Genomic DNA, 14775 nt, shown 5'->3' with positions numbered 1-14775 from the left:
CCTGAAGAGGAAAGGTGTTTGCTGGGGCTCCCAGAGGAAGGCTCGTCAGCTAAGCGGATGACCGGAGTCACCAAGGCCTCCCTTTGCCTCGCAGGCACCTCTGCCTCAGAAGAGCAGCCCCACGGCCTCTCCCACGGCCGAGATCACATCCACTGCAGCTGCCGCACACGCTTAGGAGAAAGCAAAGCAGTGCGGCCCCAGACCAGGGCAGGGGGACACCAGGGAGCCAACCATGGCTTCTCCAGGACACCAGGGTTGTCTTTATCCTCCAGCTGAAGGAGGGGCTCTGTTCTACTTCTGCGACTGCTCCCCCTTTCTTTAGCTCATACGTGATACCGACAGGACAGGCAGGGCAGGGGAGCGAAGGCAAGATGCGAGGGAGCTGGAGTGTGTCCCGCCTCTAACTGACACACTGCTCCTCCCGGCTCCCCGAGGGAGGGACGTTTGCTAGGCTGGTGGGAAGCCGGCATCCGAGGAGCTAACGAAAAGCCTCAAAACCTCAAATTTAACAAAAATAAAACCATCAACAGAGAAATCTAGTCAGGTGACAAGGAGAACTTCAGAACTTCAAACCATGTGTGGGATTCTGGAAAGTGTCCCACTGCAGACTACAGGGGGCAGCAGAGGGCCAGGGAGGGGCGTGGTCCTTGCTGTCAGTTTCCCCCACCCTCTGCCCTCCATTCACCCATGAGCAAAGGGAGGCACTCCTGACTAGGGAGAGGTGGGTGGGAACTCAGACTCCCCATTTTTAAAAAAGAAAGAGAAAAGAGAAGGGATAGTTACTGAGTAAAACTGGGTCTGAGATGGAAGACCTGGAAAGCCTTTGTTGAGGGGAAGACACATGCTGTGACTGCTGCTCTCAGAGGCGGAAAGGAAAACAACGTAATTGTGATTATAATGTTGACTGCTATTTTCTGCACAGCTTTAAAGTCAACAAAGTGTTTTCATTTCACAAAACAAAAAATATTTATAATTTGTTTACTGTAAATTACACACACACACACACACACACCTATCTCATATAAAGGACCCAAGCAGGCCATAAAACAACCTTCAAAGCACTACACTTGAAAAGAACCAGCTACATTTAAGGATGCTGGGAAAAAAATTTGAATTAAAGTCCTGGGGACTCCTCCCACGGCCCGGCTGTGAGCACACAGCTCTGTAATGGCTGCTCTTTGCTAAGCTCAAGCGTGCTCTACAGGAGCCTCCCACACACCCCAGACACCTGAGCACCAACTGAACAAAGAGCTTCAGAAAATAATGCTGTTCCTTCCAAGTCCCACACACTGGACAAGACTCCACCAGGACAGCTTTGCCTCTACAAGGAGAAACGCAATATCCTGTCCATGCCAGCCGCAGGAACTGGGATGTGTGGCCCGCAGCCAGAGAAACAAAAAGTTGGCAAGTATGGTCAGGGAAGAGGGTGTGACAACACACCCTCACACAGGCGACCAAGGCCAGGAGTACGTCCAGGGAAAACGACAGTAAGGAACTGGGTGGTGTGTGAGGTTTCATGCCTGTGCCAGAAGTCACTTCCAGAGAAAACTTGTACATGCCTAACAGAGGCCTGACAGCCGTCCCACGACTGTAAAAGGATGGCACACGAGGTGCTCAGTGGTGCCTCAAAGATGTAAGAGAACTGAATTCTTTAAATGCTGCAGTCACCTAAGACAAACTACCTCAGACACACGGACATTAGAGATTAGTTACCAATTTGTCCCGCGGGCACTCGGGACTTTAGAGTGAAAGGGTATATTGCTCTAATTACCTCAGCCTTTTTCAAGTCAATCCTTCATTGTGATTTTTTTCTCAGACTCACAGAAAAGTTTTAAGATCATGACAGTGACAGCCCATTCCATACTTAGATTAAGCAGACCTCAGATCCTGCGTCCTCAACCTGCATCTATGAGACCTAACAGGCTTCTGTGGCCGAGCCACTGACAGCCACAGATCTCCCTTCTGTCAGTTAAGTGCTGTGTATCCTCTAAGAACCAGGGCTTTTTCTTAACCCAGTGAAGTCACCAAGTTTAAGAATAGCAACAGGAACTTCATATAATATAATGAGTCTCCCTTATCAAAACAAAACAAAACAAAAAAAACAAAAACCCCCACTTCTATCGTGTTACCTTTTAACTATCAACTGTCACAGCCTAGAGTCACCTAAGTCTCCGCTGAGATGGCCCCATCAGCTTAGCCTGTGGGCATGTCCTGGGGCTTGGTTGTCTCATTCAATGACAGAGGAGGCCCAGGCCACTGTGGGTGGTTCCACTTCCTGCTACGTGTGGTCTGCAAGCGGACCCATGAGAGCTGTTCCCACAAGGTGTCCCCCTTCAAGACAGTATGAGTTCCTGCCCTGACTTCCCTCGGTGACAACGATGCCTCTCTGTCAATCACACTCCTAACACATGCACAGCACAGGCTCTCCACCAACGCATGGTGCCCCGTGATCTGTGCCTGCCTGGGTTCCCCATGTTTTTGACGTCTGCACCTGGGGTAGAACACAGGGAAGGCCTGGGCTCTTTCCTCAGGGTGCCAGTTTGAGAAGCATAAGATGTCAGCTTCCTGTTAACTGGGGATGTCAGTCACCTGTGTTATTCTACTGGGTGATACGTAGCCCTCAGGACTGCAGAAGTGACTTCTCTGTGAAACATTAAGGGATAGGGGACACCCAGGGAAACTGTAAACACTGCTTCATGTGCACACCATACTCCCATGGAAGCCATAAACACCGCATCAGTGCACACCATACTCCTCTTCAGCTTGCTTCATCCATTACTATGAGCTGGAAACACAGACCATCCACACTGGGAGGCAGGGTCTCCACAAACCGGTGGGACTCCACATCACACTGGTATCCCCACCCCTCTCCCAGTACAGCTGTGACGGCTCGAGCCTAAAATGCTCCCACAGATTCATTTTGAATGCTTACTCCCCAACTGCAGGTGCTGTTTGGGGTGGACAACGAGCAGAAACAAGTCATGAGGGCCGGGTTTTGGGGGTCACAGCCAAGGCCTCTATTACAGGCCAGGCCACCCTGTGTTTCCTTGTCAACCACAGTGTAAGCAGCCAGAGCCACAGGCTCCCACCAGCGAGGCTCTGACAGGCTGAGGACCCTCTGAAACCAGCAGCCAAAACAAATCTTTCATCCTTCCAGGCATTTCTGTTAGGGAATTTGGTTGCAGCAATCTAAAGGAACTGATCCACATTGCATTCAGTCAAAGAAACATGTGAATTCCTGCTATTATTTATGTCTTACAAATAGACTCGGAACATTTAAATAATAGTCCAATCAACACTTAGCTAGGTTATGAGTCAAGACTGGATAATATGAGTGTATGTGTGTGTGTATATATATATAATATATATATATATTATATATATATTATGTATATATATATATAATATGTGTATATATATAATGTGTATATATACATACACACACACATACATACACACACATACACACACATACACACACATACACACACACACACACACACACACACACCATGCCTCCCAATACCACAGTATCTTAAGACTAAATGACTGGAGAGGAAAAAACCCAGACAGACCTGCGGCTGGATCACCTCTGTATAATTAGACCCCATGAAATGCAAGGTTGGCCAGTTTACATAGAACACACGAGACAGCCACAATCAACCCCCGAGAGAGCCAATGCTGAGCTGAGATGCCAGTTCACAAAAAGGCACCATTTAAGCCACTCAGCTAGGCTGGGCAGGCGGCTGAGTGGCTCAGAGTGCTCGCTGAGCAAACCTGAGGAGCGGTGTTCAAACTTCCAACGCCCACATAAAAAGCTGGGCGTGGTCACGTGGACCCGCAACCCCAGTTCCATGGGGGACAGGAGGAGTGGGAGCAGGACAGCGCCAGGGAATAAGGGAAGGGTAATAGGGCTCGCCCCGTCTCGAGGGAATAGGAAATGATAGACTGAACAGTACACACCCTTCGTGTGTGCTCAGACATGTGCATAGACACACACACTACAGAGCCACCAAGATCTGACACACACCGACCTTACCCAAGCACCTAGGTCTCTGTGTAGCGTCAGAAAGGTGGTGGGCAGTCTGCATGGAGCCCACCTGGCTGTCTGGCTATCACAACTGAAACGTGCATATGAGAGCCAGGGGTAAATCCTTTCAGCAGCGCAGACTGGCCAAGCTTCCAGTAGGGGGTTGTGTTGGCGCTGGGTTAGAGGGTAGCAGGAGAGGCTGCCACAGACCCACAGTGGGCACGAGACACTGAGCCCGTGGAATTAACTCCAGAATAATGTAAAAGGAACAGATGGGGTAAGACTGGGGACATGCCTTTAAGAGCAGGTTGTCAGAGCATTCTGGAAATCCAGGAATGTGGCCAAGGGTAAGTTAGCATACAGGGGGAATCAGGTTAGACCTTCCCTGAGGAGAGCTTCTAGGACCTCTTTGCTGTTGCTTTTCCAAAACAAAACAAACAAAAACAATCATATCCAATCGGCACTTGGTTTTCTTTAACTTCTTATCAGATTACATAACAAACTTTTTTCATTTTAGGCATGAGATGAGTTACCCATCATCTGGCTAGTCACACAGCGAGCTCAATCAATCATGAAAGGGCTTGCCTCACAGGCACAAGGACCTGAGTTTGCCCCCAAGAACACAAAGGAAAAAAATCCCAGAGATGGTGTCAATGATTGTACGTACCCCAGTGCAGGGAAGACTGGAGGAGCCCTGGGGGCTCTCAAGTCAGCCGGCTTAGTCCACTTGGCAAGTTCTAGACCAGGGACAGACAGCCCCCTATACATATACACACCCCAATCGCGCTCTCTTTCTCTCTCTCTCTCTTTCTTTCTCTCCCTCTCCCTCTCCCTCTCTCTCTCTCTCTCTCTCTCTCTCTCTCTCACACACACACACACACACACACACACACTTCTCAGCCAGCAGGGGACAGGATATTGGTTTCTTGAGTCTCATGCTATATTTTTTTAGTGTATACATGATTCCTTTCCTACTTACCACTTTTATCTTCTAAAATCCTCCAACAAATCCACTGCGATAAAGGAAGCTATTGAGGAATACAGACTTTATACTTTAAAACGCCCCGAACTGAAGCAAGATCGCCATCATTCCTCCCTCAAAGATGCGATCTAAAAGCCAGCTTTCCTAATTCCTGGTACACAGAAACCGAAAGCGTCTGTGGATAAGCCCTTTCCTTGAGCATCTCCACTCCGTCCTGACAAGGAGATTATGACTACGGTGAGTGAAAGGAACCTATGGCGACTGCCTCCATTATGAGAACAGTGTCATGAGACTCCTGCAAAGCCAAGGACACGCTACACGGATCACATGGGTTTCACAGGACAGAGTCAGACACTCAAGTGGCAAGTGCTGTTCTCACGGAGCCCCGGTATAGGAGGGGCACTCAAAAACTTCTCATCTAACATCCAAATGAGGGGGGACCCATTCCCAAGATCCTGTGCCAACTCCTCACAAGCCAGGGCCTGGGGTCCGTGCCTTTGAGGGATGCACTCTTCCTGTGTCGTCATGAGACATTCTCATAGAGCAGTCCAGGAACATGGAACAGGTTCTACCTTCTGGTTTGAAAATGACTGCCTGGAGCACACAGAGGGGAGGCTTGCCGCCCGTGGCCAGCCCTGTGAGCTCTCAGTAACCCCAGGTTAGACCAAGTGTGAAGCAGATGGAACACTTGAAGGAAAACTTTCAAAGCCACTCTAACTTCCTGATAAAGTTCCCGTAAAACAACTGACTAAATGTAGACAAAAAAAGAGGGCTCAAAAGCGAAAGTCAGTCATCCCTGCCCCACCCCACTCCCCACCCCACCCCCCACCCCAAAACGGTTAGCTTTAAAATTAGAAGTTTGCTGGGCAGTGGTGGCACACGCCCTTAATCCTAGACTCAGGAGGTTGAAGCAGGCAGATCTCTGTGAGTCTGAAGCTAGCCTGGCCATCTACAGAGCAAGTTTCAGGACAGCCAGGGCTCTGTGGAGAAACCCTGATTCAAAAGAAAAAAAAACCCAAAACCAAACTAAAGCTGAGGCAGTAATTGTCTCCCACACCTGTAATCTCAGCCCCACAGTGGTGTGGGAAAGGAGCTAGGGAGTTTGAGGCTGACCTAGGGTACATGAGGCTGTGTCCCCAAAAAGGAAGGGGGTGGAGTGGGGGGCAGAGACAGACAGACAGACAGAAGTGGGGGATCACTGATTTCCAAAGGATGGGAAAGCATTTCACAAGGCAAGGATAACAAGCCAAGAGTCTTCTGTCTCTACAGGCCGAAAAGTAACACCAGAAGGGAAGGGGGAGTCCCCAGGTGACAGCCAAGCGTGACAGCCGGAGCTCAGAATATGTCAGTGTACCAGTGTAAACAGGAACTACAAACACGGCCACGGCACTTCAATTTTACGAGCAACAAACTAAAAATGGACAGCACTGAGCCAGCGGGAAGGCTCAGAGGGCAAAAGCATTTGCTACACACACCACAGGAGGAGAAATGGATCCCCAGATTCCGTGTGGAAGAAGAGACCTGACTCCCTGCAGTGTCCACTAGTATGAAGGAGAGACGTGTGCTCCCAGACACACAAGCATGCATGCATGCATGCATGCACGCTCGCACACACGCACGCTCACACACTTTCTTAATGAAAAGTTCTAAGTCTGAGATGAAAAGGCACAGAATCAAAGAGCCCTGAGCCCGCTGACGGGCGTGGGTTGCACAGGGCTCCAGAGCGGCCGCTCTCACAGAGCAGCCTGGGGCCCTTTCCAGAAGGAGGCCGCGACGTTCATTTGCAGTCACACCACAGGGCTGTATGGCTTTCTGCTCCACTTTCTTAGGATTTATACAAATGGAAAACAATGCCATTCAAGCTTTTGAGGTTACTTTAAAAAAAAATGTATTAGATATCACATGTATAATGTGAGGCAAATGTATTAATACTATTTAAGGTAAACACTTTCTAAATTTCAAAGCTTTAATTTCTTTTAAAATGACAATAAATAAAATGAAATAAATCATAAACAATAGCTGTCTGGGAAGTGGGCGTGAGAGCAGTAGCGGCGAGCCATGGCCACGGAGAGCCACGGCCACGGAGAACGGCTTGCATGGAGGCAGCACAGCATCAGAGACTGCACTGAGCTGACGCTGTGACACAGCAGCTAAGCGACGCTGAGAAAGCTCTACACCAAGCAACAGTGAGGGCTGGGAAGGGCTCAGAGGTAAAGGCGCCTGAAGCACTAGCCTGAGACGGGAGTCGGGCAGAGGGGGATGTGGAGGTAGAGACAGGAGAGCTGCCTGGCTTCCAGGCCCAGGAGAGCCTAGAGTAGGAGAAGCCTGTCTGCACAGGGTGAGAGAGGTGTGTACATGCCTGCCTGCACACACACACACACACACACACACACCAAGTATGATCATGAAAATATCTCCAAGGAACATTAAATGGACAACTTACGATACAATGCATATATTTAAATCTTTAATATCTTTCTACTTATTTACCTTGTGTGCATTTTTGTGCGTGTGTGTGCGTGCGTGTGTGTATGCCACCGTGTGCATGTGGAGATCAGAGAACAACTTGAGGGGCTCAGTTCTCTCCTCCTACCATTGAAGGTCCAGGTGACTGAACTCTGCTGTGGCAGCAGCTTCCTTACCCACTGAGCTGCCTTTCTGGCCCTGTTTAAATTTTATAATACTGTTAAAATGTTATCAGAGTACACACACACACACACACACACACACACACACACACACACGGGAAGGGAGGGTTTAGTTTTTCCCTTTATGGCTGGAGCATTAACAAACACACCTCAGAGCACACAGACACACAGCCTTTGGCAAACTACATTTAACCTTGATGTTGTATAGTTATTTCCTCTGGACTGAACCCTTTCCTGCCAGAGGGAAATCGGGAGGCAAGGGAGAATGACAAAAATGTCGCACAGAATGCCCGCCCTGAGAGCTCTGAGCCGTGAACATCACTGGGAAGACTCTTCTCAACCCCTACAAGCTGAGCTGGCGTCTTGGCTACTGTTCTACTGCTGTGAGGAGACACCATGACCAAAGCAGCTTTTAGGAAAAAAGGCGTTAGTGGGGAGCTAGCTGGCAGTTCCCTGGGTTAGTCCGTGGTCCTCAGGGCAGGGCACAGATGACACGGGGCTGAAGCAGCAGCTGAGGGCTTCACTTCCTGAATCACAGGCAGCAGGCTGAGGAGTGACTGGGCCAGATGCCCACCCCAGTGACACACCTCCTAATCCATCCCCAACAGTCCCATCAACTGGGGACCAGGGCGCTGTTGTCACTCACACCACTACAGACCAGGAATGAAGATTCTGTCCCCAGTGCGGGGCTCAGCCCTGTTTCTGGGGGAAACTAATCTGATACCTCCCTAGGACAAGTTGGAAGTCCATCTAGAACTGCAGTGACGCAGTGGCAGGCTTGCCTGCTGGGTCTGACACTGAGGACACAGTGGGACACTGCAGCACCAGGCCACAGACTGACAACACAGGCAGAATCTGCACCGTCTGCCAGGATGGAGCCTAGGGCCTCCCCGACCCTCCCGGCCCCCAGGGCAGCCCCATCCACAATCACATCAATCATTAATTAAGAAAATGTCCTACAGCCTGGCCCACGGCCTGAGTTTATAGAGGCATCTTCTCAACCGAAGCTCCCTCCTCTCCAATGACTGTAGCCTGTGTCCAGTTGATATAAAACTATCCAGGACATCTAGGCTTCCCAGTAAGTGACAGTGGGGAAATAAATCTACAACAGTCTTGACTACAGAACAAGCGGTAAATGTGAAATAAAATCACTGAAGATGGCCAGGAAAAACTAAATGGATGGTCACCTGCTCTGAGAGAGAGCATCCTAGTAATGATGGAGCTGGAAAAAAAAAAAAAAAACAGGTTTCTTTTTGGTTGGTCGATTAGTAGGTTTTGAGATGGGGTTTCTCTGTGTAGCCTTGGCTGTCCTGAAACCAGGCTCTATAGATAGACCAGGCTGGACCCAAACTCATAGAGATGGGATTAAAGGCAAGCAGTAGCTTCTTTTTAAAAGATTCATCTGAGAGTGTGTGCGAGGGCGCTTTGCACCCTGACTCCTATGGAGGGCAGAGCACAAACACAGAAAAATGCATCAGCATGATAAACTTTCCAGGCGCGGGAGTCGAATCTGCAGGAGTCTAGCCCAGACAGGCCCCGGCGTGCTTCCTCACACTTGGCTGAAACAAACTTAGAAGTGCAAAGTCATCCTGGGAAATGAGTTCATCGTTCTGGAAAGTGATATCGTTGTCATCTTCCCCACCCCACGCCCCAGCGCGGAGAAAGGGAACATCTTCCCCAGGTTGGAAAAAGGGAACATTTGCAGAGATCATTACAAGCAAAAGGCCTGTGTCAGGGTTGAAATTTGGAAAGAATTTTAGTGTCTGTCATGGGGGACTGCTCAACTGACTTATGGCTAGGCTATACTGTAGGGTGTTGGCTACTCTGCCACTAGGACGCGGTTGAAGTGGTTCACTAGTCAAGGCACTGACTCCCCAAGCTTAACGACTCAAGTTTGAGCCCTAGAACCCAGACCCGCACGAAGGAAGGAGAGAAGCCCCTTTTGCATCAACACACATGTATTGCGGCATGTATATGTGCCATGCATGCACCACACACGTAAAATAAACAGCAACAAAACAAAGACAATACTAATACTAATACTAATAATAAAAGAGTGAGGTGACACTTGTGTCGGGATACAAAAAGTCCCAAAATTTCCCAAGTAGAGAGACCAGCTTACTCTGCTGCAGCTGGGCCTGGCTACCGTGAGGCCCACGTGTGTGTGGACTCAGAGGGCGACAAGGATGAGCTGCCCACTGCGGTCGGTCGGCTATGCACACAGCGGGAGCCCTGAGCTTACTACTGACACTTTAAAACACCAACAGGATCAGATACCTGTTGCCTCTCTGGCCCTCCACACCTGGCTGTTGGCTTGAGGGTATGCTGTTACGGAGAAGCTAACTATCAGTCCGTGCTTACTCACACACGCAGTATCAGTGTCTGCAGCAACTTGAGGGAGAGGTTGATTGCAGCTCAGTAAGATCCCTCCCAGTAGGCATGGCAAACAGGCATCTCCACAACAGTGGCAGCTACTGGCGACAGCTCTGACAATCAGAGCCAAGAGGAGAGAGGGCAGCGCAAAACCCCAAGACCCTCACTAAGACATGCCCAGCACACACTGCACAGAGGCCTGGATGCCCGACGGAGAAGGGCAAGGTGAGGGCTGGTACAGCAGCTGGCACAGACTCTCTTCTCCACCCTGGTGGCACGGACAGTTTCACCTGTCTTCCGCACAGCACAGGGGGAAGAAGTCTCAGAACTAGCCATAGCCATTGCCTCATTTTACATCAGTCCTCCCAAGCAGACTACAAAGCTCAGAGAGCAGCCCCGCCCACCCCGTACCGATGGCCACGCCCACTCCAGAGGCAGTGGCGTTGGCGGTCGTCTTGCAGCTAAGTCTCTCAACTCCAACTCAGCCTGCAGCACACACTTCAAAGTTCAACCCCAACGCCTGTGCCCTGAACCCCTCAGTGCTCCTGTGAGGGGCGGAACCCCTCCTTCTGCCTCACCCCACAGCAGCCTTTGATGCACGGCCTGGCATCACTCAGCCTATCTAATAAGATACAGTTTTAAGGGTGTTCCTTGTCCACCTGTTCGGCTGGGCCATACCTGAAAGGTGGACTCTAAATCCTGCGCGTTTCTGCACTCTGCTGCCAAACACCTGCAGACTCAGGAAACAGCTGAGCATACCCAAAAGGATCACCTTTCATTCACAGAAAAAAAAAAAGTTTGTAAAGTGGTTTTGATGGATCAATAAAAGGCTAAGCACCTAGTAGGTGAGACAGCCACATGGACGGGCTATGTGACAAGAGCATCCCAGCAACCCAGACAGCAGAGGAGTCAGTCACAGGGCTATCCTTGGAGCTGCCGGGTCCTGCCCCACCCACACACAGGGCTGTCCTCCCTGGCAGTACGCTGGCCAAACTGCTCGCTTCATTTAAATGTCTCCACTATCTTTGTCTTACTTAAGGTTTCTGTTGCTGTAACAAACACCATGACCAAAGCAAGTTGGGGAAGACAGGTTATTTCGGCCTACAGCTCTCTCGCCACACTGAGGGAGGTCAAGGCAGAAATCAAGGCAGGAACCTGGAGGCAGGAACTGAAGGAGAGGCCATGAGGGAGTGCTGCTTCCTGGCTTGCTTCTCCTGGCTTGCTCAGCCTGCTTTCTCATATACCCAGGACCACCTAGCCAGAGATAGCACTGTCCAGTGGCCTGGGTCCTCCTACACCAACTATCAATGTGATCAGGGCATCTCTTTGGTTGAGAGTCTCTCTTCCCAATGACTCTAGTTAGTGTCAAGTCTTCATAAGACTGGCCAGCACCCTGGGGTTATGACATCTCTCCCTCCCTCCCTCCCTCCCTCCTTCCCTCGCTTGCTCCTTCCCTCCCTCTCAGTTTATTTTTCCCTCAATGTCACACAATTAAACTTCACAAAATCTCTGACCTCCTAGGACTTCTGCTGCCTTCATCCCACACACCTATCTTCCCCTTGAAACTCTCGAGCCCTTCAGAAGACAGGGGCATCTGCCTGTGAGTTTACCTAAGAGTCAGCCAGGCTGGTACTCAAGAGTTCCCGCTGCTGCCTTCTCCTAGAACAGGTTCCAGAAGCCACCGGTTAGCAGACCGGATGGTATCTATCCGGTAAAGTCTCACAGGCAGAGACTCACAGTCTCACAGGTGGAGACCACGCCTCCGAATCCTTCCCGTCCCCCAGTGTAGTGGCTATTCCTGGTTGTCAACTTGACTACATCTGGAATAAACTACAATCCAGAATTAGAAGGCTCATCTGTGATCCTAATCTGGAGGCTGGGAGATACAAGTTCCTAACCTGGATCTTGGCATGGAGATCTTGAAGCATAGTGGCTATGAATCTCAAGAGACTAAGACAAGGAGATCTCTGAGTTCAAAGTCATCTGGGATTAAAGGTGCCATAGCACCCGCCTTTAATCTGGGCCACACCCTCCGCTGGAGACCTTCATAAGGACTTTGGAAGAAGGAAGACTCATTCTTTGCCTGCGTGCCTCGTGGGACTGAGCAACTGCTAGATCCTTGGACTTCCATCCACAGGTGCTGCTGACCATTGTTGGGGAGTTGGACTACAGGCTGTGAGTCATCCACAAGTTCCCTAATTGTATAGAGACTGCCCATACGTTCTGTGACTCTAGAGAACCCTGACTAACACACCCAGAGTGCACAGCAAGGCTTGCACGCAGCAGAAGCAGGGCCTTGCTGGCTCAACACACTTTCCACACCCCCCCAGGATGCCTTCCCCCCCAGGATGCCTCCCCCCACAGGATGTCTCCCCCCCCAGGATGCCTCCCCCCCAGGATGCCTCCCCCCAGGATGCCCTCCCCCCAGGATGCCCTCCCCCCCCAGGATGCCTCCCCCCCCAGGATGTCTCCCCCCCCCAAGATGCCCTCCCCCCCCAGGATGCCCTCCCCCCCAGGATGCCTCATCCACCTGGATCTGCACTTCGGGCCCCTCAGAGCCCAGCTAGAGGAAGGGTTCTGCAGACAGTGGTCAGCTCGGCCATGCTGGCTCTCTGCCTGCACCAGGTGTCCAAGACCTGCTTCATCAGCACAGGGACATTCATTCTTGGGGTCTTGATGCCTGGCACCTGGCGCAGCCCACAGCCAGAAGGCAGAAACTGTCATCGGGACCCAAACGACTTTGGTTTTCCTTTCAGCAGGACGATCCCTGCCCAAGAGCCAGGAAAACAGAAAACCCACTTTGCACTATTACTTCAGTCACTTTCCGCCACCCTGAGGGACTCAGCCATCCATGGCACAGACTCCACACGCCACGCCCTTCCCTAACCAAGTTCACCTCAACTCCAGGTCCCACCAGCTTGCTCACACAGAAGTGCTCTCTCCTCTCCACAGCCTGTTAAAATCTGGGTACCAAGCAGCTTCCAGTTGCCCCTTGTCTCTCAGAAGGATCCCCCACTTCCTCCGCTCACCCCTCTTCCACGCACAAGACCTGTCAACTGAATGTCCCAGTGCAGGGCATTCACTTACCAGGTCCACCTCTCCCCTCCTACATCCAGAAGCTCTGTGTGCCCTCGCTATTACTAACCGAATGCTGCTGTCTGCCTGTCTGTCTGCTGCTGTCCACCTGTCTGTCAGTCAGCAGCTTCCCAATCCCAGGTGAGGGAGCATGCGCCTTTCTGCAGTCATCTGACGCAGGCCCAGGTACCCTCAGATTCCCAGAGCAAGCCCTCTACTCTTGGCTGACAGGGCGCTTTGAGCTTCCTTCCCCGGAACATCTAAGTGCCATCTCAAAATCTTGGTAACAGTCTCATTTGGGGTTACCCACAGCTGGCACAGGTGCTGGGCGAGGTCCCGCCCCACTTGCAATGCCCTTGGCCCTCCTACACTACGTAGCTGCAATGCACACCCTCGCTCAGGTTATGAAAGTTAACTAAGACCACTCACTCTGCCTCACGACCTTGCCCACAACACTAGACTTTGGAATCGCACATAACTATTAGGACGAAATGAGAGCTTATATGAAGGGGACTGGGTCATTTCTTCATCTTACATTCACTGTAAGGCTTAGGCTGAGGGCCTCTCCTGCCTCCAGAGACAGTTACTCCCCAGCACACATGACCCTAAGACAGAACTCACGTATCATTTAAAGCACGACAGTGAAACCGCACCCTGTATGTGGAACGCTTGTCTTTACATCCTCCCTGGAACCACTCGGGAAATTATCGGTAAGTCTACAATTACTGGAGAGAAGAGCAGTTTCTTGGCACGTCTAGCGGCAACAGGCTGAATGTAAACTCCAAGCCACAATAACGGGGCGCGGAGACAAAGGAACTGGAAAGGGGATGCTAGGAGAGGCAACAGAGGCACCCAGGTTACAAGTAAGGCTTCACAACCAAAATCTGGTACGACCAGGGTGGCTACATTAGGAGGGGCATGCAGAAATGCCCGCTGTGTGCGATGAGATCTCTCAACAACCAACCTCAGACAATGCCATCCTAGCCCAGACTGCCCTGCGCTCCCGGCCTCACCGATGGAGATCTCCTGAGCGAAGGCCAGCGAGATGAGCAGCAGAGGTAGCCCCACGGCAATACACGTGACCATCTTGTCCACTGCCAGCTCCAGCCGCAGCCCCTTGAACTTGGGCTCGGTGGGCTCCTTCAGCAAGAAGTCCGAGAACACGTACTCCGTGGCCAAGTGGGCGATAGCCATGGTCGCGGCGCGCAGGGTGCAGCGGGACCGGCAGCCGAAGGCAGACGCGGGTGCTGCGGGCAGCTGGGGCGAGACGCCCAATCCGCGCGGTCACCGACCGGGTGCGCGGCTTCCGCTTTCCCTTCCCGGGCTCCCGGGCGGGCCCAGCATTGCACCGCCTTGCCAGTCGCTGCGCCTACCCCGCAGGGACGGCGCGGGAGCTGCTGCTGCCTGGGGCCGCCCCAGGCAACGCAGGACGCACGAGCCCCGGAGCTCTGGCGGCAGCGATCACACCCGTGCTCAGCCCCCGCGGGTCCCCGGCGCGCGCGCCACCAGGGCTCCGGCCACTCGGAGCGCGCAGGGTCAACAACGTGCCGGGAACAAAGCTCTTCGCTACAGCTACCCGCGCCTGTCCTGCGCGCTCGGCTACGGAACCGAGCTCTTCCGGAACCTACGCGGGAAAACCGGGTTCCCAGGGGCGAGCAGTTTCCGGA

At 51.7% G+C, this 14775-nt stretch overlaps 1 protein-coding gene across 1 annotated transcript in view; it reads right to left on the bottom strand.

The window, feature by feature from the left end:
• Positions 1-14775, bottom strand: part of Panx1 (pannexin 1) — a 37962-nt gene extending 23187 nt beyond the window's left edge. The window contains exon 1 of the mRNA XM_052189094.1: positions 14122-14775. Coding sequence (XP_052045054.1) covers positions 14122-14302 — 181 coding nt within the window. The 5' untranslated portion in view covers positions 14303-14775. The remainder of the gene's footprint in view (positions 1-14121) is intronic.

The sequence above is a fragment of the Apodemus sylvaticus genome, chromosome 7 (genome assembly GCF_947179515.1).
Source record: "Apodemus sylvaticus chromosome 7, mApoSyl1.1, whole genome shotgun sequence".
In the NCBI taxonomy this organism is placed as follows: Eukaryota; Metazoa; Chordata; class Mammalia; order Rodentia; family Muridae; genus Apodemus; species Apodemus sylvaticus.
This window is presented reverse-complemented; position numbering and strand designations above follow the sequence as displayed.